This window comes from Saccopteryx leptura, chromosome 3 (assembly GCF_036850995.1).
Source record: "Saccopteryx leptura isolate mSacLep1 chromosome 3, mSacLep1_pri_phased_curated, whole genome shotgun sequence".
Lineage (NCBI taxonomy): Eukaryota > Metazoa > Chordata > Mammalia > Chiroptera > Emballonuridae > Saccopteryx > Saccopteryx leptura.
Window position 1 is genome coordinate 89778205 of NC_089505.1, and position 21552 is coordinate 89799756.

Here is a 21552-nt window from a genome sequence, read left to right on the forward strand (position 1 = left end):
TGCTGCGTGCCCTCATGCCCGTCTCCTTCCCACGTAACTGGGAGGCGAAGACATCAGAGGAAAACAAAAACCCAGACCCCAGACCCCGGCCCCCAGCAGACTGTGGCACGGGTGAAACGAAACCTTGTCCTTAACGCCAGTGAAGGGGAAGAGACCGATTTTCAGCAGGAATCAAGAGTTCTAAGAAACACCTGTTTAAAATTTAGTATCGGTCAGGTTAGACTACCTAGAAACGAATCTTTTCCTGCCTTGTGGTTCAGCCTCCTAAGAGCCAGGAGGTCCACCCCAAACCTGGCCTATGAGATTACGGCAGGGAGCCTCATGCAGGGTGACATTTGATGAGAAAAACAAAAACCCCATCAGCGCATTGCATTAGTGAGTCGTTTGCTCACTTCCATTGGGGGATCAGAACGGGTAGAAAAAGGGAAGTCCCGTGAAGCAATGGGGGACAATGCAAAGCGGCAGCTCAGATGGCGTCTGGGACCAAAATGCAATGTGGGCACAACATGCACAACGTGGAATGAATTGATGCTCATATTGAAATGCAACACAACAGTGAACCGTAGGGGAAGCTCCAGCGACCTGCAGGGGCCACAGGCACAGGCTCGGTTTCATTGTCATTTTCGACTCCTGAGTCCTCTGTGGAAAAGAAGCAAGACAGAGACAACAGAGAAGGACCACACGATTAGGTTCTTCCAAACTGGACCCTGAGAGTTGTTAGTGTTGAAGAGCTACCAAATACAAAACGCAGAGAGAGAAATTCCCTTCCTGTTCCCCTGGGGGACAGCAGCTCACCTGGAGGCAAGCTTGTACTGGACCCCTTTTCCCAGAAGCGGTATTTACCAACCCCACTCCTCCGGGCACTCTGCTCTCCCACACCTTCTCGCGTCCTCCTGGCCGCGACGCAGGCTGGCTTCAGAGGAAGACAAACGAGAGCAGGCGCACTGAGCTCAGCCACCTCTTCGCCCCGGCTGGCCGGCCGCTGGGTGGGACACCCTAGGGAGGCGCTGACACTGACTCAGAGATGTCCCGGACACTAGAGTCACCCGGGCCCAACTCGCAGCACTGTCCTACCTAACAGGGACAGGTAAGCGTTCACAGGCTGGCGTTCGGTAAACTTGTGAGAGCATGTCTCTATTTTTTTGAAAGCTCAGAACGAGTTCCCATCAGTCTAGACTACAATCTCTAGGTGACAGAGGAAAGGGCGTTTTCAAGCGCTTTTTCTGAACAGGAAGGGAGAGTCAGCGGTCCAGGTATGTACCGGAGAAACAGAGACTCATCAGGGGTGGTGGGCCCGGGGCTCTGACCAGCCACAGCTCCTAGAGCTCCAGTCCAGGGACCCGAGCACGTCAGACCGGAAAGGGACACCCAGTGACTGACACGGAACTTCCACTTTCCAGTTCCCTCTATGGGAGCTGTCTTCATGCTCATAACCCCGCCCAGGCCCTACCCCTTGTGTGCGGTGTCCCGGGGACAGGACGCATGGGGGTGGGGTGGGGCAGAAGCGTGAAGAGCACGCCTGGCCTGTGACCCCTCTAGGATACACCATGAGCTCTGGCTCTCCACAGTGAGTTTGGAAGTGGTTTCAAATCCACGGAAAGGAACGACAGAGATCTTCCTCCCTGTTAATTACATTTTAAAAAATCTGTGTTTGATAACCTGGACATGTTTTCTTTGAATATATGTACCCTGATTTATTGATGTCACCCCATTAAAATTAATAAAAATTTATTTATAAAAAAAAAATAGGCCCTGGCTGGTTGGCTCAGTGGTAGAGCGTCGGCCTGGTGTGCAGGAGTCCCGGGTTCGATTCCCGGCCAGGGCACACAGGAGAAGCGCCCATCTGCTTCTCTACCCCTCCCCCTCTCCTTCCTCTCTGTCTCTCTCTTCCCCTCCCACAGCCGAGGCTCCATTGGAGCAAAGTTGACCCGGGCGCTGAGGATGGCTCTGTGGCCTCTGCCTCAGGCGCTAGAATGGCTCTGGATGCAACAGAGTGACACCCCGGATGGGCAGAGCATCACCCCCTGGTGGGCATGCCGGGTGGATCCCGGTCGGGCGCATGTGGGAGTCTGTCTGCCTCCCCGTTTCCAGCTTCGGAAAAATGCGCAAAAAAAAAATTTTTTTTTAATTAAAAAAAAATAAATAAATAAATCTGTGTTTGGTTTGGGGATTCAGACAGATTTTTCCGGCTGAGGATGTTGAGGACCAAGGTAAAAAAAAGAGACAGAGGATGGTGAAAAGGTCCATTCTGACGGCAGGACTGCTGTGACGTGAAAGGGACCCACAGCAGGCGGGGTGGGCCATGGGGCTGTTTTAATCCCAGGAACAAAGCTCCCAGAATATAACATCTCAGTTTGCACATTTATCTCTATTTCTAAAATAATTTCTCAGAAATTTTTGTTTAATTTGGAGAGCAAATTTGAATTCAGAATTTAAGAACAGCAATGAAAACACTCCTGTCTCCCTAATGATTTATTCCTCATCCCTCGGTCTCCACGTCCCACTTCCTCCTTGGATGAACTGTCACCAAAATGAAATCCGGGAATTCCCCGAAGAGGTTTGCTCTACATTACCTCTGTCTTATTCCTTTCTCATCTGAAAGGACCTGCAGGAAAACTATGCAATCCAAATTCTCCTACACATAGCAAAGTTGTCTTGGGAACTAGACTCTTTCACAAATTTCTAACCTAACTAACTCCAGGCACAATGTTTCCACAGGGAGGAGATAAACCGATCCCCTTAGCAGATACCTGTAGTGATGGTGACCCCCTGGAAGTGCCCCAACACAGAGTCAAGTGCAAGGGCTAATGAGAGGCCCGTGAACCTCGGGGGCCGACGGAGGGTCCATGAGCTTGAATGGGAAAAATGACGTAGTTATTTTCACTAACTTCTAAAACTTAGTTTTCCTTCGGTTGTAAATGGTCAGCCATAAACCACAGTGGTATGTGTCACCAAGAGAGATCGTTGATTATCTCCCCATTACATCACCTTGTTGTGCACATGACAAGCATCTCCACAAAGCTGCGCGCCATGCTGAAGTTACGGCAGGTGCTGGTCCTGCTGCGAAAGCCTGCTCTTCGCTTGTTAGCAGGGTGGCGCGGGGGTTCCTGTCACACTCATTCTGCCTGTTGGGACTTGGGTAACTATACTTCAATGTAAACAGTTACCTTTGAAATCCTATGCATTTTATTTTATAGATTAATAAACAATTATCCTAAGCAGGGGTCCATGGCCTTCCCCAGGCCACTGAAGGGCTCCACAACACGGAAAGGTTCAAAGCCCTGGTCCGATGCCAGTGCGTCAGAGATCGGGCCCTGGGTACACTGGCTTCAGGGGCTCACATCCTAGCGCCAAGGTGACCCAGCCGGGAACACGGGCTCACTGCTTCCTGGAGCCTCGGTTTCTTCAGCTATAAAATAGCGTTAAAAATAGCTTCTACCCCAGAGACTTATAAGAATTAATGAGATAATTATGTAAAGAAATCAGCATGCAGCCCGCCACTCAGAAAGCACAAATACACGGCCCCGTCATCACAGCCCATCCCCGATCTTTCAGCAGAGGTGCCCACGAGCCCTCCGCAAACGCTGCTGCACTGGTCGGAGGGGTCCCACCAGGCTGCCAAGCTCCAGTCGCCCTGGAAGAGTCCTACGGCCCATAGCACGCCAACATTTCTGTGCCTGGTTCTTGCCTCTTTGTTTTCGTAAACTTTTCAACACACAGATTAATTTTAAAATGTCCCTTAATTACACTCTCCCTCCGTGCAGCGCTCTCCCTTCCAGGTTCCCAGAGAAGAGCCGGTGCGTTTTGGTCCCTGACCACAGCATTAGTGTGCGCCCACTGACAGAGCCGCCCAGAGTATGGGCGCCTTCAGCAATGTCCCCAGAAAGGAACGAAGGGACAAAGGGGAGGGAAGTGAGCCACTGAGAAGAGCCCGTTTTTGCCAACAGCGCAGACCGGTGTTGAGACCTGAGCCCTGGGGGACAGGTGTCAATGACTGCTGTTACCTTGCCAGCAAGCCCCGACCACGAGCTGAGTCTCGATCTTGGACGGATGAAGCGGGTAATCTTCCGTCATGGAGAAGGGCTCGTGGGACGCGCCGTCCACGTAGAGTGTGACCCTTGGGATCTCCACGTTGAGGACGTAGTGGTGCCACTCCTCATCGCAGACCTACGAGAGGCCAAGGGGAGGGTTAGAGCGTGGATGTCCACCTCTCTCTCCTCTGAAGACACAGCAAGGACAGCAGCACACCGGATACAGGGATGAGTTACCCCATAAGGACCACGGGTCTTCCTAGAAAGAAAAGATTTAGAAAAGTATCTGACAACAAAATACACCTCCCTTAACCACATCTCACCCAAAAGGGCCAAAGGCAACATCATCACATCTAGGACATTTCAGACCAGTGGGCATTGCTCACTTACCACATGACAGGGCCCCCAAATTGGGAACGGCCCAACTCTCTTCTGCTACCAGCGTGACACCAGGAAAGTCTCGTATCTGCAGGGTGGACACCTACCCTGGCGTATAGCCTGCCAACTGGCCATTCCTCCTCTGAATCAAAACTATAAACACCTCCCATCTCGGAACAGGCATAAGCCGGGCATGTATTTTCTTGTCCGACTCAAAGTGGACGACCTACAGAAAAATGAACCTAAACGCAGACAGACGGCCAGAGGAAGCCGAGTGCCTTTCCTGTCAGGAGCAAGCATCGCCGAGTGTCTCCCCAGCTGCCTGAAAAGAACATGCTGAAAGAACATACCACATATCTGGGGAAACAGACCCCAAACAACCAACACATGCTCATAAGGTTAATTGACTTAGAAAAGAAAGACATCCTTTGGTCGTCCCAACAAAAGACCAAGAGTTTCATAAGGGGAAAAAAATCAGATTGCCATCAGATTTTATAAGCAACATTTTATGTCATAAGGCAGTGGAGAAAGAGACTTTTTCTTCTTTGAAATCTTAAATATGAGCCTGACCAGACAGTAGCACGGTGGATAGAGCATCGAACTGGGATGCGAAGGACCCAGGTTTGAGACCCCAAGGTCACCAGCTTGAGTGTGGGCTCATCTGGTTTGAGCAGAGCTCACCAGCTTGGACCCAAGGTCACTGGCTCGAGCAAGGGTTACTCGGGCTGCTGAAGGCCCGCGGTCAAGGCACATATGAGAAAGCAATCAATGAACTAAGGTGTCACAACGAAAAACTGATGATTGATGCTTCTCATCTCTCTCCGTTCCTGTCTATCTATCCCTATCTATCCCTCTCTCTGTAAAAAAAAAAAAGAAAAAGAAAAAAAAAGATAAAACTTAAAAAGAAAATCTTACATATGAGCCAGAGATTTTTATATCCAGCCAAACTAATCTTTAGTATAAAAGCCACAGACAAACTATTAAAACAACATGTCGGAACTCAGGAATTACTATCCCTAAAAACCCTTCCTAGGAACAAGCTTTCTGCAACCCAAGTGACCAGAGGTCTACAGTGCCACAGAAGTGATGGCACTGAGCATCAATGCTGCTTAAATTACAGACACAGGGCTTACAGACCAGGAACAAACATGTCACCCCGAATCTGATCAATCCATTAGATCCTGCAATCACTTTACAGGATATGAAAACAGAGGGGTGTGGTAAATGACACCAACGAGACACAATTAGCCAAACCCAAATTACTGGACACTATGGGACAAAAAGCCTCCATTTGTCACCAAATGAATTCCAAAAGGGGAAAAGAAAAATCTATAGATTAAAATAAACTCAAAAGATACATCAACCAATCACAATGTATGACCCCTTATTTGGATACTGATTCAAACAAACTGTAAACATAAAACCATGAACAAGGTAATTTGACATTTGAACACTGACTGGATATCTGATAATATTAAGGAACTGTTTTTATTTTTGGTTACAAAGAGAAAGAATCAGAGAGGGACAGATAGGGACAGACAGGAAGAGAGAGAGAGAGAGAGATGAGAAGCATAAAGTCTTCATTGTGGCATTTTAGTTGTTCATTGACTGCTTTCTCATATGTGCCTAAACGGGGGGGGGGGGGGGTGGCTACAGCAGAGCGAGTGACCCCTTGCTCAAGCCAACGACCTTTAGGCTCAAACCATCACCATGGGGTCATGTCTATGATCCCATGTTCAAGCCAGCGACCCCACACTCAAGCCGGATGAGCCCGTGCTCAAACCAGTGACTTTGGAGATGGTCAGGCAACGAACTGTTAATTTTTTAAAGTAACTTTTTATTTTTTAATGACAGTTGACATACAAAATTATATTAGTTTCAGGTGTACAACATACTGATTACACACTTATATAACTTACGAAGTGATCACCCTGGTAAGTCTAGTATCCATCTGATACCGTAAAGGGTTATTACAATGCTATTGACTATATTCATGCTGTACTTCATTCACATCCTGTGACTAGTTTTATAACTGGCTGTCCGCTGATTGTAATCCCTCCCCTTTTATATCCACCCCCCCACCCCCCTCCCACCTGGCATCCATCAAAATGGTCTCCGTGTCTAGGAGTCTGTTTTGTTTATCTCTTCATTCTGTTTTTTAAGATTACACATATAAGTGAAATTATGCTGTATTTGTCTTCATCTGAAGGAACTGTTAATACTTTTATGGGGTGAAAAAGTATTGTTGTTATGCTTATCTTTTAGAGATACCTGTTTCGTTATCGCTACATAGAAAGAAATATATACCATAGCTGGGCTCTGCTCAAAATTTACTAAGTAGTTTTCAAGGTGGTGATGGCGATTATGAATAGTGAGAGGGGGTAACAATGAAACAAGAGTAACCGAGAGTTGAAAACTGCTAGAGCTGGGTGAGGGGTATGTGGAGTTGTTCTCTACACCCATCTGTCTACTTTTACATGTCTGAAATATCCCATAATAAAGTTTTTAAAAAATGTAAACAGAAGACACTAAATGCCTGACCAGGCAGTGGCACAGTGGAAGGTCGACCTGGGATACTGAGAACCCAGGTTTGAAGCCCGAGATTGCTAGCTTGAACATGGGATCATAGACATGACCCTGAGGTCACTAGCTTAAGCAAGGGGTCACTTGCTCAGCTATAGCCCCCCGGTCAAGGCAAGTATGAGAAAGCAATCAGTGAACAACTAAGGTGCTGCAATGAAGATCTCTCTCTCTCTCTCTCTCTCTCTCTCTCTTTCTCTCTTGTGTGCCAAAAAAAAAAAAATTTTTCAGATCAAAGTTTCTAAGAAAGAAGTGACCCTTGTAAATAAGAATGACGTCAGTGAGAGAAGAATGCTGGACGGCCAGTTCATCTCCCCACGAACACACTTTCCTCCTTCCTCACTTCTGGTCTTATCTATATATGTATCTATCTCGTAACTGTTTTCGACAATGCCATATTCTAGCAACTTCTGGCATATGTAACAGTGTGTCAGCTCTTGCCCACTAACTGCGTGAGACAAAGAAAAATAAAGCTAAGGCCAAAGGTTTCCTTCTCATCCCCAAGGCCAAGCAGTAGGAAGAACGATCCTCTGTGACTTTAGGGAAAAGGCTTTCTCCACTTATAGAATCCCCTCATTTCCTGTAACAAATCCTTTTTCTTTTTTTTCACGTGATACTTGCATTTTCTCAACAGCAACTGTTGGGAAAACAGCTTTGCAAAAACATGACTTTGTCAAAAGGAATGTCACGTGAACTAATATCAAAACTGCAAATTCCCTCAAGCTTGTAGTTCACGTGGTGTATGAGACGTTAAGACTGCTGGCCCCTTGCCAATTTTAAATATCCCCGGAGGCCCATGAATTTGCTGAGGCCCCTGGGGTCCCTTGGCACCATTTGGGGGGTCAAGCCTTAAATAATGAATATACAAATGCAAAGATTTCAAGTCCCTTTTTTTTTATTTTTTTTAAAGAGAGACACAGAGAGAGAGGAGAAGAGAGACTGGGGAGGAAGAGAGAGAAAGAGAAGTATCAATTCACTGTTTCACTTAGTTGTGCACATATTGATAGCTTCTCATAGGTGCCTGGACCGGGGCTTGAACCGGCAACCGCGGTGTTCCAGGACAGTGCTCTACCCACTGTGCCAGTGGGATAGGGCTCAATCCCAATTTTTAAGTAAGAGCTGCTTTCTCAGTAAGTTATAACACAGTATTTTGAATTTAAAACATATAGTTACTCTATAATTAATATTTTATGTATAAAATACATATTTACTAAAAAAAAAACAGGCTTTCAGTGAAAAGGAGCTCAGTGGATATAATTTGCTAAGCTATGACGCACAGAAACAGAACCCACAGAGTCGCCGGTACAACCCACGTGGGGCGGCTGGGCCGTGCAGGGCGCCACGCGCGCTCTTGTCTCCGGAGAGCAGCGCAGGTGTGTCTCTCGCCCACTCACCTGATCCAGCTTCCAGTGGAACTCTGCCGGTCTGTACTGCTTCTCTCCCGAGGGGTCCTGGCGGAGCAGGAAAACTAACCGGCAGCCGTGGACAAAGAGCGAATAATGGTGCCGGTTCATATCTGCAAAGACAGGTGGGGCTGGTCAACTGCCAACTTAAGGCCTGAAGGAGAAACAGGAGCTACGGCTTCACTGGATTTGGAAGACAAGGGTTTTATCAGCATAAACGAAGTAATCCCCCAGTTGGGTCAAGGCAGGATTTCAGAACAAATAGCCTTGGGTCTTCACTACCAATGCCCACACACCAGGGCAGCACGTGGAGGCGAGGGCGCCCCGGCGCAGGACACAGGCCAACGCAGGCCGGCAGCCGGCCGCCACGGCGGGCCCGTGGACCCGCGCCCTGCCTCACCTGTCCTGTCCGAGCTGCAGAGGATGGTCTCCTTCTTCCTGCTGAAAGGCCCGTGCCGCATCCACACGGAGATCGTGAAAGGCTCTTTCGGGTTGACGGACACGACGCCATCGGGGATCCTGACCGCCTGAGTGCCGTTGAACTCAAAGACCTGGTCGCTGTCGTGGCCGTTGTCGGTGGGGAGGCCGACGGTCCAGTTCAGGGAGCCGCTCGGCGAGGGGAGCAGCTCGGTGGCGCCGGACGCAGCACCTACAAGACCATAGCGCCACGCGGGACGCAGCGTGTGAAGGGCGCAGAGGGCATTGCCCGGCACACTGAGGAGCAGTCCCTGCCTTAGGGTTCATACGGTTTGCTAGACCCACTTTAGCTTTCCCAAAAAGAAGGGTTTTTATTACAAGAAAAAGTCCTAAGTAATAAGCATAAATATAATTTTTAAAGCTAGGATGAAAAAAAGTAGTATTACCTATAATCCACAATTAACATCTGCATAGAAGCATTTCCAGTCCTTTATGAATATATACATATCACAAAAATGTATGTAACATGTATAAATACACACATTATAGAAATGGAGTCCTAGGTCCATACACACAGACATCCCCATTCACATTCCTTTACAGCACTGCTGAACACGTCTGACCAGTCCTTCATCGCCCAGATTTACGTAATTTACTTAGCTGATGTCCCTGGCGAACTGGGGTTGTCCCACATTGTCTCCTGGGCTAAACCCTGCCCTAATGAGCATCTTTCATTCCCTTAGAATAAAGTCCTAGAAATGGAATCACTAAGCCAACCAAGCACAAAGAAAAGTCCAACTATCTTGTAGGCCGCCCAGCTCAATTTTTAAAACATCTGTCCTCAGAAGAAGACTTTGCAAACTCTCCCCACTGCCTGGCCCTCGACGCCTCGACTCCCAGGAGCAGCCAGATTTGGCCGGAACGACCCGCTCTCTCGAGGAACGTCTGACCCCGGTCGGCATCCTGGATCGGCCACTTCCTAAAAGTGCAACTCTGGGCAAGCCACTCGGCCTCCCTGTGTCTCATGTCACTCTGTGAACACGAGGCCAATGTCGCCTTCTCTGCAGGCCTGACCAAATGAAACAACTCACGTGGCAGTACCTAGCACACTGTAAGCGCTCAAATACGAAGTCCTTCCCATTCTCCTACCTTTAAACTATTCGGCTAACAAAATGTTCATTTAAGACCATAAAAAAATGGCATGACGGGAAAGTTTTACTCATTATACTTATAGATGTAGTTTAGAATAGAAAACATTCCAGACCTCTTAACCTACATAGATCAGGCACCTGATTGTGACTATTCGGACTCTGAGTCATAAATCACCAAGTATATTCATCGTTGGGAGGAGCCGGCTGAGAATACACCTTCTCCCTTTTGCTTTTCGCCCTGTAACAATTCCCAGTTGTGTACGAAAGCTGGCTGCCTAAACCAGACTGCTGTCAGCAGGCCAGGGAGAGACCGATGGGGGTCAGAGGACACGTCCGCAGAGCGGACCTGCGCGGCTCTCAGAGCACAGGAGACCCTTCTGATAATGAAGAGACCATTTGAGTTACTGGTGTCTTATCACTGGCGAAGCAGAACATTCTTCCTCAGCATTTTCCACGAGAGGCAACCAGACCTCACATTCAGATAAACCATAAAACTTTCCCCAACTGACGTCTTGTGGCTCCTCCGCACGGCGCCCCCGCTCCATGGTCGGTGGGGACCGTACATCAGAGGTGGGTGTCTTTTTTAATTTTGATTTTCATCTTTACGTTTGCCAAAAGCCACCTCACTACTTGTGGTTCTCCCCCTTCAGTCCTTAAGTAAACATCTCTTCTCACCTAAAACTCCCTCCATGTATATAATCTCTATTCTGATGATTCTCCACGTATGTCAGAGAAATGCTGTCTTCAGATCAAAGGTTCTTAGAAAGGCACACACACACACAACCAACATTGTGAACAGACTTCCGTGGGGTCCTGCGCCCCTTGAGGCCCAGCCAGGAGGAAAACAAGTCTGTAAGGCGACAGCAGCCGTGCAGGAAGCTAGAGCCAGTTTCCGTTAATGGCTGTGAACACTGACATACCAAACACTTCCATGTGTAGGGGCCTCCGCCTTCACCGAGCGCCCCAGGCCTCCTTACCACACAGCCGGTGAAGGGACTTCTCGGAGTAGGTGTCGCGGTCACAGCCTTTCCCGATGTGGCTGGTCTCCAGCTCCACCGTCACCTGCACTGAGGCCACGGACTCATCACATGTCTCCAGGTGGACGCTGGGGAAGAGGGCCAAGGCACCCGTGCCAGGCTCATACTCCACGCGGTTGTTCCACCCTGCGTGGGCCCCGAGGCGGCAGGAGGGGCGGAGGGAAAGGCACACGTTAGGTCGCTGTGAGGCGCCGGCTTTAAGAACAGGGGCGAGCCTGACCTGTGGTGGCGCAGTGGATAAAGTGTCGACCTGGAAATGCTGAGGTCGCTAGTTCGAAACCCTGGGCTTGCCTGGTCAAGGCACATATGGGAGTTGATGCTTCCAGCTCCTCCCCCCCTTCTCTCTCTCTGTCTCTCCTCTCTCTCTCTCCCTCTGTCTCTCCCTCTCCTCTCCAAAAATGAATTAAAAAAAAAAAAAAAAAGAACAGGGGTGAGTGCAGAGACGAGGATGGGGGAGGGGAGGGCTCACCCTGCCAGCCGGGGGTGCAGGTGGGCTTGATGCTGATCTTCACCAACACGTCCTCGGTCGCTCTTTTCTTCCCGCAGTCATAGGCCGTGACGCTCAGCTTATACTGGTGTTTCTTCCCGTAGTTCAGCTTCTCTGTGTTCTTTATGTAACCTTCAGAGGGAAACACCACAGTGAGAACCCAAGCCCGGCTGGCTAGCACCTCCGAGGCCCTCTGCCGAGAGACACAGGACGCACCTGTGTTCGGCCCTGCAGGTTCCGACAGGAGAGCAAAGGTGGGCGGCACCGGCCCAGCTCTCCTGAGCCCAATAACGCTAAACCCGCGCCCAGGGGTCCATGCAGCTCCATTCCACTTATTCTTACAGATTTTTTCTTGTTTTTATATGTACTTTAAGATGTACATATAAGACAATAAAAAAGACAAAATAATTCAAGTTCTTCAAATACTAAATACAAAGTCAAGCTGCATTTTATTTTTTTCAAGCTGCATTTTAAATACTTCTTGCTAAAAGATATACTTTTAGAGAGCGAGCGAGGGAGGATTCCTACCCCCGTCCACTAGAAGAGAAGACCGCTGTGACCAGGAGCGCGGATGTCTGCTAAGTGTTTGCCGTGCCCATGATTTCAGCCAAGACTCTGGACTATGTGCTCACAGTGGGGACACTGCACCATCATAAAGCCAGAACCTCATAAACAAGTTCCACTCTAGAATGACCTGATTCGGTTCAAGGAGGATGGAGGAAGTCTGGCATTAAGGTATACACCTTCACCTTCAAGATGAGGCAAAAGATTCAAATCTAATGGAGGACAGAAAACGGGACTAATGAGAGGTCCGTCTCGTTCAGGTGCATGCTGACTGAAGGGCGAGAAGGTGAAAAATAACATATTGGGCAGGTGCCTTTTATGAAGGGCAGGAGACCATGCCTGACCAGGCTGTGGAGCAGTAGAAGGCAGAGAACCCAGGTTCAAAACCCCAAGGTCGCCAGCTTGAGCACAGGATCATAGACATGACCTCATGGTCGCTGGCTTGAGCCCAAGGTCACTGGCTTGAAGCCCAAGGTCGCTGGCTTGAGCCCAAGGTCACTGGCTTGAGCCCAAGGTCACTGGCTTGGGCAAGGGGTTACTGCCTCTGCTGCTGCTGTAGCCCCACTGGTCAAGGCACATATGAGAAAGCAATCAATGAACTAAGGAGCTGCAACAAAGAATTGATGCTTCTCATCTCTCTCCCTTCCTGTCTGTCCCAATCTGTCCTATTCTCTGTCTCTGTCACTCACACACACACACACACACACACACACACACCCCAAAAAAGAAAAAAAGGAGACCAAAGTGTCCTGTCTCTCCCACCACATGAAGACACAGCAAGAAGTGGCCATCTGCAAGCCAGGACGCAGGCCCTTGCGGGATCCTGAATGGGCTGGCACCTTAACCCTGGACCTCCCAGCCTCCCAAACAGTGAGACATATATGTCTCGCTGTTTTAGCCGCCCAGCCTGGGGCACTGTGTTCTAGCTGCCCGAATGGACCAAAGTCTCCAACTTGTGAGTTTTACTGAAGTACAAAGTTGGGCTTTGAAACCAGTTGACTCAGAAGGGACAGCTTGCCCAGACTTGTCCCCTGGCAAAGAACGCCCATCCCTCTGTTCTCACCGTCCTTATCAACAGTGAATGGCACGTCTGGAGTGACGATCTCATAGCTGCAAATCTGGCTGAACTGAGGGGAGCAGTCTGCATCTACAGCCTCCACCCTCAGGATGCTGTCATACCGCTTCCCCTCGACCACGGTCGCCTGGTAGGACTTCTCCTTGAACACAGGCGCGTACTCGTTCACGTCGTTCACCTGAATGTGGACAGTGGCTCTGGAAGAGGGGGAAAAAAGCTGTGTGCTTTGCTTGTTTGTTTTTAATCTCCCCCCCCAAAAAAAAAAAATTCTGCCCTATTTTTTTCATTTCCTTTTTCTTATACCTTTTATTAAATTTTATGGTGGAGATAAAAATTAAAACTATTCTTTGCTTTTAATTTAGTGTGGAGACAACAGAAAGAAAACAGGACTTTGGGTTGATTCTTCCAGGTCCCAGGAATGAGGCAGCTGGTAAGAAGGTAGCAACATAAAATAAAAGGAATGGGATTTTCAACAGGGTGTGAAGGAGGGAGATACACTGTATCCGCTATCTGTTAGTGCTCTAATGGCAAAGTTAAAAATACTCTGTTGCAAAATTCAGAAACAAGGAAAACCAAAGAAAGAAGGGGTAAGAAATAGTGAAGACACAGCGCTGAGATAAGTCTTGTCCTGCTTCTGAGGAACAGGGACCATTAGGAAGCCGTGGTTGAGACGCCAGCCACTGCTGAGCCCGCAGATGAGGGACATCACTGCTGCCCTCCCGGGTGCCAGGTCCCACCTCCCAGCGTGGGGATGAGGCAACGAAGGCCTCATCAGACCAGCTAGTGACACACAAACCGTGGGCTCAGGACTACTACTGTTCAGGGCGGGTTCTGATTCGGATGAGGCCTTGGACCAAAATAAGATCTTTCTCAAGGAAAACGGTGAATAAAAAGTATGAGTCATTCACTGGCTCTCAGCACCCCTACCATTCACCAAGCCCCTCCGCACCCCAACGCCACCCCTCTATGCATCCTGACCCTCGCCACGGTAACATGACATCATCTCACCATATGACCTTCTTCCCTTCGTCAACAGACTAAGTAGGAGCTGAGACGCCACCAGATTACCTCTGCCTGGTACCAAAGGGCAGAGGCAGGACTCAACTCCACACCTACCCCGTGCAAGGCCCCCCGCGACCCCAGCCGCCCGCCACCGGCAGGAAGGGCGTGCACGCACACCCGGGCCGCGGCCTGCCATTGGCTTTCTCCCACCAGCTCCCATGAATTTCACACCCTCAGCATTTACAGACTAAAGATAAACTGATCTCTTCCTCAGGAAACAGGGAGCTTTCCCGGTTTTCACTGGGGGGCCTTGGTTTCTCTACTAGAGCATGGGTTGGCATAAAATCCCTCCCACTCGTTCATTCAACAACTGCTATGTGCCAATGTGCCAGGCCCTTGCTGGGAGCCGCCTACAAGGATCAAACTGCCTACTACATCACAATGGGCAGTTGAGAACTATCTTCTATTTCAAAAGCACAGGAGGTGCTAGGGGACGGGGGGGGGGGGGGGGGGGGTGACGGTCACTGCCGCTTCCCTCGCTCACACCCTCTGCCCCGCTCACTTACTTATGAGACTTCTTGGCGTTGGCGCTGCCGTCGGGCCCCCGGCCACAGTCATAGGCCTGGATGGTGAACGTGTAGTCTTTCTGCAGCTCACAGTCGAGCTTCTCCGTTGAGCGAATGAGCCCCTCACCCGTGGACTTATCCACCACCACCGCGTCGAAGGGCACATTCTGACCGTGGATCTTAAAGCCACAGATCTCACCTGGGGAGTCGAAGCAGCACGGGTCAGCGTGCCGGCCACACACACACCCTCTGCACGCTCAGTCCCCTCCCCCCACCAGGGAAAGCAACGACAGTCCGGCAGCCAGGGGTTGAGAGGGTCCGTGGACAAAGCAGTGGCGCTGTGCTTTGTGACGGGGTAAGTTCCGGGGCTTTAGTAAAAAGAAGCAAGTTCTGGCTTTCCAAGCAACTTGTTTAACTTTGCATCAACTCATGCAGGAATGTAAGAGAGAGAGAGAGAGGAAGAGAGAGAGAGAGAGAGAGAGAAAATACAGACAGGCATTTCACAGGAGTACTTAGGAGAGCTCCAGGGTCAAAGTGATCTCATTAGCAAACGGCCAAGGCCCGACCGATCACACCGAGAGACTGCCCCGGCTACTTGGGGACACCTGGCAGCTATTCTGGCCTGGACCAGAGAGAAGGCGAAAACGCACAGTTAAGTGTTGTGAGAGGAAGGGGCGTGAGACAATAGGTTCAGCACCGTAATTACAGAAAGTCTGTCAAAAAAAGAAATAATAATAATCAGAAGAAACAAGTCTTCCTGTGCAATGAGCCTGGCTAAAATTAGGGAATCAAAAGCAGACTACGGAACGAGAATGGTAGAAATACCAACTGCTCAGGCATCCATTTCAACAGCTAGCGTGTCTACCAGGGAGGTGCGAGGGGCCAGACTGTCCCTTGTTTCAGACCTTATGCTAACAGACCTGAAAGGAAGCCCATCTGGGGACGTTCCGTGCATCTAAGTTGGCTGACCAGCTTAATCGGGAAATAAAATCCAGGTTTTCATTCTTGCCCATGGGAGAACAAAGATGTCTATATAAAACTTCACAAAATGTATTTCACATAAAAAAATATAATAGAATCCTTCCAAAATTACAACTAATAAAAAAAATGGTTTTACAAAATGACTCTCCTAAATTCAGTTAAGAAAAAAAAAGCTACAATATTACCCATATAGTTCAAATGGATGTCTGATTTCTAGATATTTCTAACCAAGGGTTTTGGTTACATAACAATTTCCATCAATATATTTAAAAATAGAAACAAAGCAGGAGAATAAATAAGGGGTAACAGAGCATGACAGCTTCCTCTGTTTAAGGGCTGATTCCCAATTTTATAGTCAAAGTTAGTGGGTTAATATTCATAACAGGGATAGAAAGAACCCTTTATCACCTTCTTTGGTGACTGTCACCTCAAAACTCTCTAAAGGGAGAAAAGATAAACCCATGTCAGTAATACAGGAAAGAACAAAGACGGAACAATAAGGAAAAAAGTCAAAGATGCACATAATACATTAGAAAAGCTTGACACAATTTAACAATAAGCTCAGGAGCTACTTGTTGGAATGGCTATAGCAAAGCTGGAACCTTCGGTAACAAAATGTTTCTTTGAATCCTACTTACCATGAACTACTGCATAATTTTTGAAATGATACTAACCTACCCACGAAATACTGCTATATTTTGTAACACCCTCAGGTGCATTAGGACATTAAATGAACACTTTCTTGAAGTAGTTTAGACGTACACCTATTTGTTCTTCACAGTTTTCAGATTTTCATGTTCAGTATAAGTCCTTATGGTTAAGAGTCTCTGGTAACATTCAACTCATTAGATTAAATGAAAAAAACAAACAGTTGGAGCAATGGATTTTATTTTTTAAATTCTTATTCTTAAGCTGAATAAATAACAATGTTTTCTAATCCAATCTTGGTTCTAAATGCAACCGAGCCAACAAATATATATAAACACCTCTTCAAATGGAACATCTGCTCAAATGGGAACTGAAACCAGACTCAGTACTAACAGTAGAGATGCAATACAATGGCCACCGTGTTCACTGCATGAAAACACTAGGCTGCCACGCCCATCCCATCCATATAAATCCGGCTTACCTCTCCGGGACCACTACAGAGCAGGGCTGTGAAGAGGCCCAGAGCCCTGCCGACCCCTCAGTGTGGCCCCGGCGGGGACACCTTTTCTCCCCCAGAGGTATCACAGCCTGAACCCCCTGCTTTTTTAAAGTGGTTTCACCATACAAGTTGCATATCTTCAAATAGTTGTTTCATTTTGCTTGTTTCTGAGGTTGGAAAGATGGTGTCGCATGGTATGGAATTTTTGTGTCTTGCCTGGTCACCCAACCTGTGCGCCTAAAGCCACTCCTGGATGGCGCCTGCAGCCACCGTACCTTCACTGGCCACCACACGAATGAGCACCCAGTGAGTCAACACAGGGACCGGGCTTAAAACGCTGCCTGGCATAAAGCAAGCATTCAACGAAGCTTACTACCACCATAGTCCCTGTCCATTGTGTGACTATGATATTGCCAGGGCTTTTTTGTTTTTTTTGTTTGTTTGTTTTAGATAATGCCAGTTCTTAAAGAACAAGCTATAATGGAGAGTTCTGTCTGCGGTCCCTGCTGCACTTTTACGGTGGCTCTCTGGAGCTGTGCTGGCCAAGAGTACAGCCGCTAGCCACACGGGGGGAGGGGGGCTAGTTAAAATTCATGTTAAAATTAAATATTAAAAAGTCAGTTCCTCTGTCGCACTGGCCGCGTTTCAACAGCCACAAGGGCCCAGTAACTACAGAAGGGAGATGCAGACATGGCCCCTCCCACCACCCACCACCGTTGCCGGTGCTGCCCCGGTCTGGTCGGCGACCTGCAGGACAGATCCACCCCTGTAATATTTTTTGAACAACTTGCACGCTAATGATTTTTATCTTTTTAAAAATTATTTGGTGGCATGAAAAAATTTTATGAAAGTCAAATTCCAGTGTCAATAGGCAAAGTTTTATGAGAACACAGACTCCCGCTGGTTTGCGTATCATCGATGGCTGCTTCCCCGCTACAGCGGCAAAGGTGGGTCACTGCGAGAGACTCCATGGATCTGGGACCTCAGCTCCCCAGCCCTTGACAGAAAAGTCCGCCGAGCACTGCTCTAGAGACACCCAGCGTCTCTATACCAGCCTGTTCCCCGGGATGCGCTGCTAGTTCACTGTATTTCGTTTACACATCTGAGGTGTGCACCAGTACTGCGTAATCCATTTTAAAGTAAGTCAAACCGTCCAGCTTTAATTTAGAGAAAACTTCTCAGTTTTGACTGGGAGTTCACTGTTCTGAGGAGACAACGGTGAGGCAGTCCCCATTGTCTGGGGTGACAGTGCTTCCCTGACCTAGGCGACTGCGTAGGAAAGTGCCGGTTTAAGACCCTGGATAAATGTGGCGTGGCTGGCCGCCTACGTGGTGTGTTGTGGAATAAGGGGTTAACGATACTCATCATTCAGGCAATAGATTGAATTCCCTAAACCTCTCCTTGGAGATTTCACACTGGGAGGAAGGGGAAAGAGAGTGCGGAGCGTGGGAAGGCAGTGGGGCTATTTCAAGTTTACAGTGCGGGTGTTGCAGGGAAGGCTTCATTGATAAGATAACATCCAAGTAGAAACCAGAAGAAACTAAAGAAACATGATTATCTGAGTAAGAGTTTCAGATCAGGGAACAGGGTGTGCAAAGGCCCGGAGGCAGACCTGGGCCTGGCCTGGCTCAGACACGGAGGCCTGGCTGCTGGAGTGGCAGAGCAAAGGGGAGCAGATGAGGTCAGACAGAGATAGGAAACCCGACGCACACTGGCTACTCCAGGAACTGCCGCTTGTCCTCCGAGTGAGGAGGACACGGCTAGAGGGTTCCGAGCAGAGGAATCAACCTGTTTCTTATATTCTGAAAGACTCCATCTGGCTGCCGCGCTATCTCTGAGAGGGCAAAGATGGCCACGGGGGTAATCCAAGGTGGGAGACGCTGAGGGCCAGAACCCGGGGGTACACAGGGTGGAGAGAAGTGGTCAGATATGGGACGTGTTTTGAAAATAAGGCCACGACTGTGGGATTACAAGTGAGAAACTGCAAGGATGAAGGTGTCGTCAGCTGACACGAGGGGGGAGGCTTGGTGGGAAGGTCTGGAGGGACGGAGGGGAGGAGGGAGGGCAATCTGTCGGGCAGCTTTGAACATGCTCCTGGTACTATAATTTTTTGAAGGAATAGTGACTCAAAGGTATGATGATCAAATACAAGAATATAAGCTATCTGGACACTCATTATGCCTTTCCCGACTGGCCTCCGAGAGGCTGGGTCCATCTACAACGAGAACGCAGGAATGCAGACTTGTCTCTATCTTTTCCACATGTCCCCGATTATATTTAAGTCGGCCACTTGAATGGGTTGCAGCAACAGATTTTGGTGCCTCAGATCCATGGGCGCTTATTAAATTGCCAGGCAGGCTGGGCCGCTTTCCCTAGAATGAGGTAAAAGCCGTTTCGCCAAGTGGCCGCCCGCACAGCTGGAGCAGCATGGGCTTTTCCCCCAACCAGCTGTGTGACTCTACATCTCACCGCTGAGCCGAGCTGTCACCTGCAGACCGGCCAGTGCACTCTCATCCCAGACCCCGATATTAACGAGGAAGATGAGTCAAGTGCAGCAAGGCTGGGCCGAGTAGGCAAGGCAAGATCTGATGAGGGCTAAACTGAGGCAGTTTCTGCAGGAAAGACTTGGGACCTTTAGGACAGGACTTCGTAACCAACTGAACAGGGCAAGTGAAAGAATCCAGAGTGACTCCCCGGGTTTGGGCTGCTGGTGCCACTAGGGAACGAAGGCACAGAGAAAGAAAGCGACTCCGGAGAAAGGCGGGAGTTCCAGTGTCTGCTTCATTTATCCAGCATCTTGTTACCAGAGTATTTTAAAGCCAGATGTGGAACTGTTTCAGCCATGCAAAATTCACTCGATGTCTCTAACAGAGGAAGACTTTTATTTTTTCTAACATAACAATAACATTACACGGCCAACACGATTAGCAATAACTCCTTAGGCGGTTTCACGGTGAGTGCCCTACTGGCTCTCAAATGACACTTGGCTTCTGCTCTTCCTTCCCAAGAGCAGGGACTAATTTCTTCAGTAATGCCTCATTCTCCTGGGAGCTGATTTTTCAAACTTTAAAAGTTCTCATCGACTCATTCTTTCCTCTCTCCTCCATCCCTGATGTATAGGTCCATTAGTTACATATATGGGACAGTATGTATATGCAGTTACGTGTATTAATTATGGAGTTCCGTCATGGTGACGACCTGTAAAGGTGCGTCTCTGCCCCTTTGCATTCTCAGTCCTCTCTCTTAGACTCCCCTTCTCTCAACCTTTGCCACAAAGACCTCCCAGAATCACCTATCATAGTCTAGTCTCCTCTGCCCAGCCCCTTCTCACTCAGTTCAGACCACGGGCACCTGCTCTGCTAGGTAAGTCGACCTAAAACCCTGCTCTCAGCACGTTGGAAATGCCGCACCAAGTTTCCCGGACGACCTCTCCAGCTAAGCAGGCCTCGGAATGGACCAAACCTTTCCCGTCTCTCTCCCCCTTGCTCCCCTGAGATCATCTAAAACAGTCAAAAGGAACTTTATTGCAGAATTTTTAAAAAGCCAAACATAAGACTATAACAATGGGTGAACCCACACAATATAGATTTGACTTCTCGGTGTCCAAAGTCCTGTCCAGGGCTCTCAGTTGACAGCGTTTGGCCCTCACTTTCCTCCTCCGTTCCTCTGAGAAACCTGGCTTCAGGCTGGCTTGGCATTCTTTCTGAGTCTCCTGCCACAGCTGAGGAGAACCTCACTCTGCCCTGCTCTTCCCCAGAGGAGAGGGGCAGGAGTGTCTCTAGAGCCAAGCCGACAGTCTCCCCCACTCTCAGGCCACCCTGCCTTGCGCGGCACTCCTAATGGAGGTCACTACTGCGGCTCAGACAGGTAGGTTCTCTGAGTGCAAGCAACAGAAAAACCCATTCAGGCGATTTCAGGCAAAAGGGACTTCACTGAAAAGCCATCATGAACTCATGGAATTTACTGCAGGCCAGAGAAAGGGACTTGGAAACAGCCAGAGACCAAGGCAGCTCAAGAAACCAGGACATCAGGGCCACCACAGGCCCAGAGCAAACTGGCCTAGACAGATGGAATCCAGCCTCAACTGGTATCAGCCTCTTCGCCTCTCTGCTCCAAGAAGACAGCACCTGGCCAGCCCAGCGTGGGTCGTGGGTGCATTTGGCTAAGGGAGGCGGGGTAACGGGTTATAGACCTTCCGATCTGGAACCAGGGAAAATGGGCACCTGCTGAGCAGTGGGCGCCCACTACAATGTCCCTGCTAACCCAACTCGTGTCCCCAAGCCACTTCTCTTCACTCAGCCCCGGCGCCCATGCTCGCCAGCTGGACATCCAAGCTGAGGCTTATTTTTGACAACTGATCCAGGCTGGCTTCTGAGACAGGCTCACGTGTGGCTCTTACCAGTACAGTTTCTCAAGCACCTTCAACACACAGAAACAGAGGACACACCCCACGGGGTCTGCCCTCACAGCCCCCACAGAACCACCCAAGGGCTCCGCCCTCCAAGGTCCTCACAGACGACAGCCGCGACTTTCAACCTTTTTCATCTCGTGGCACACATCAACTAATTACTAAAATTCCGCAGCACACCAAAAAAAAAAAATATATATATATATATATATATATATATGAGACAAAGAAATAGGTATAATTTTGATTCATTATGCAGGATGGCTATTGTTGTATTGGCTGTTGTAATTTCTTTATTTGACAGTCTAAGGGACAAGAGGCCAGT

At 48.8% G+C, this 21552-nt stretch overlaps 1 protein-coding gene across 4 annotated transcripts in view; it reads right to left on the bottom strand.

Moving 5' to 3' along the window:
- CLSTN1 (calsyntenin 1) overlaps window positions 1-21552 on the bottom strand; it is a 76513-nt gene that overhangs the window by 7521 nt on the left and 47440 nt on the right. The window contains exons 3-11 of one of the 4 annotated variants that reach the window (XM_066374990.1): window positions 16081-16110; window positions 14692-14890; window positions 13112-13320; window positions 11467-11616; window positions 10938-11123; window positions 8793-9041; window positions 8384-8505; window positions 4005-4167; window positions 583-639 (exon numbers count right to left, since the gene is read on the bottom strand). In XM_066374990.1, the coding sequence (XP_066231087.1) occupies window positions 583-639; window positions 4005-4167; window positions 8384-8505; window positions 8793-9041; window positions 10938-11123; window positions 11467-11616; window positions 13112-13320; window positions 14692-14890; window positions 16081-16110 (1365 nt within the window). The remainder of the gene's footprint in view (window positions 1-582; window positions 640-4004; window positions 4168-8383; window positions 8506-8792; window positions 9042-10937; window positions 11124-11466; window positions 11617-13111; window positions 13321-14691; window positions 14891-16080; window positions 16111-21552) is intronic. The other 3 variants (XM_066374991.1, XM_066374992.1, XM_066374994.1) reach the window with 3 other exon arrangements.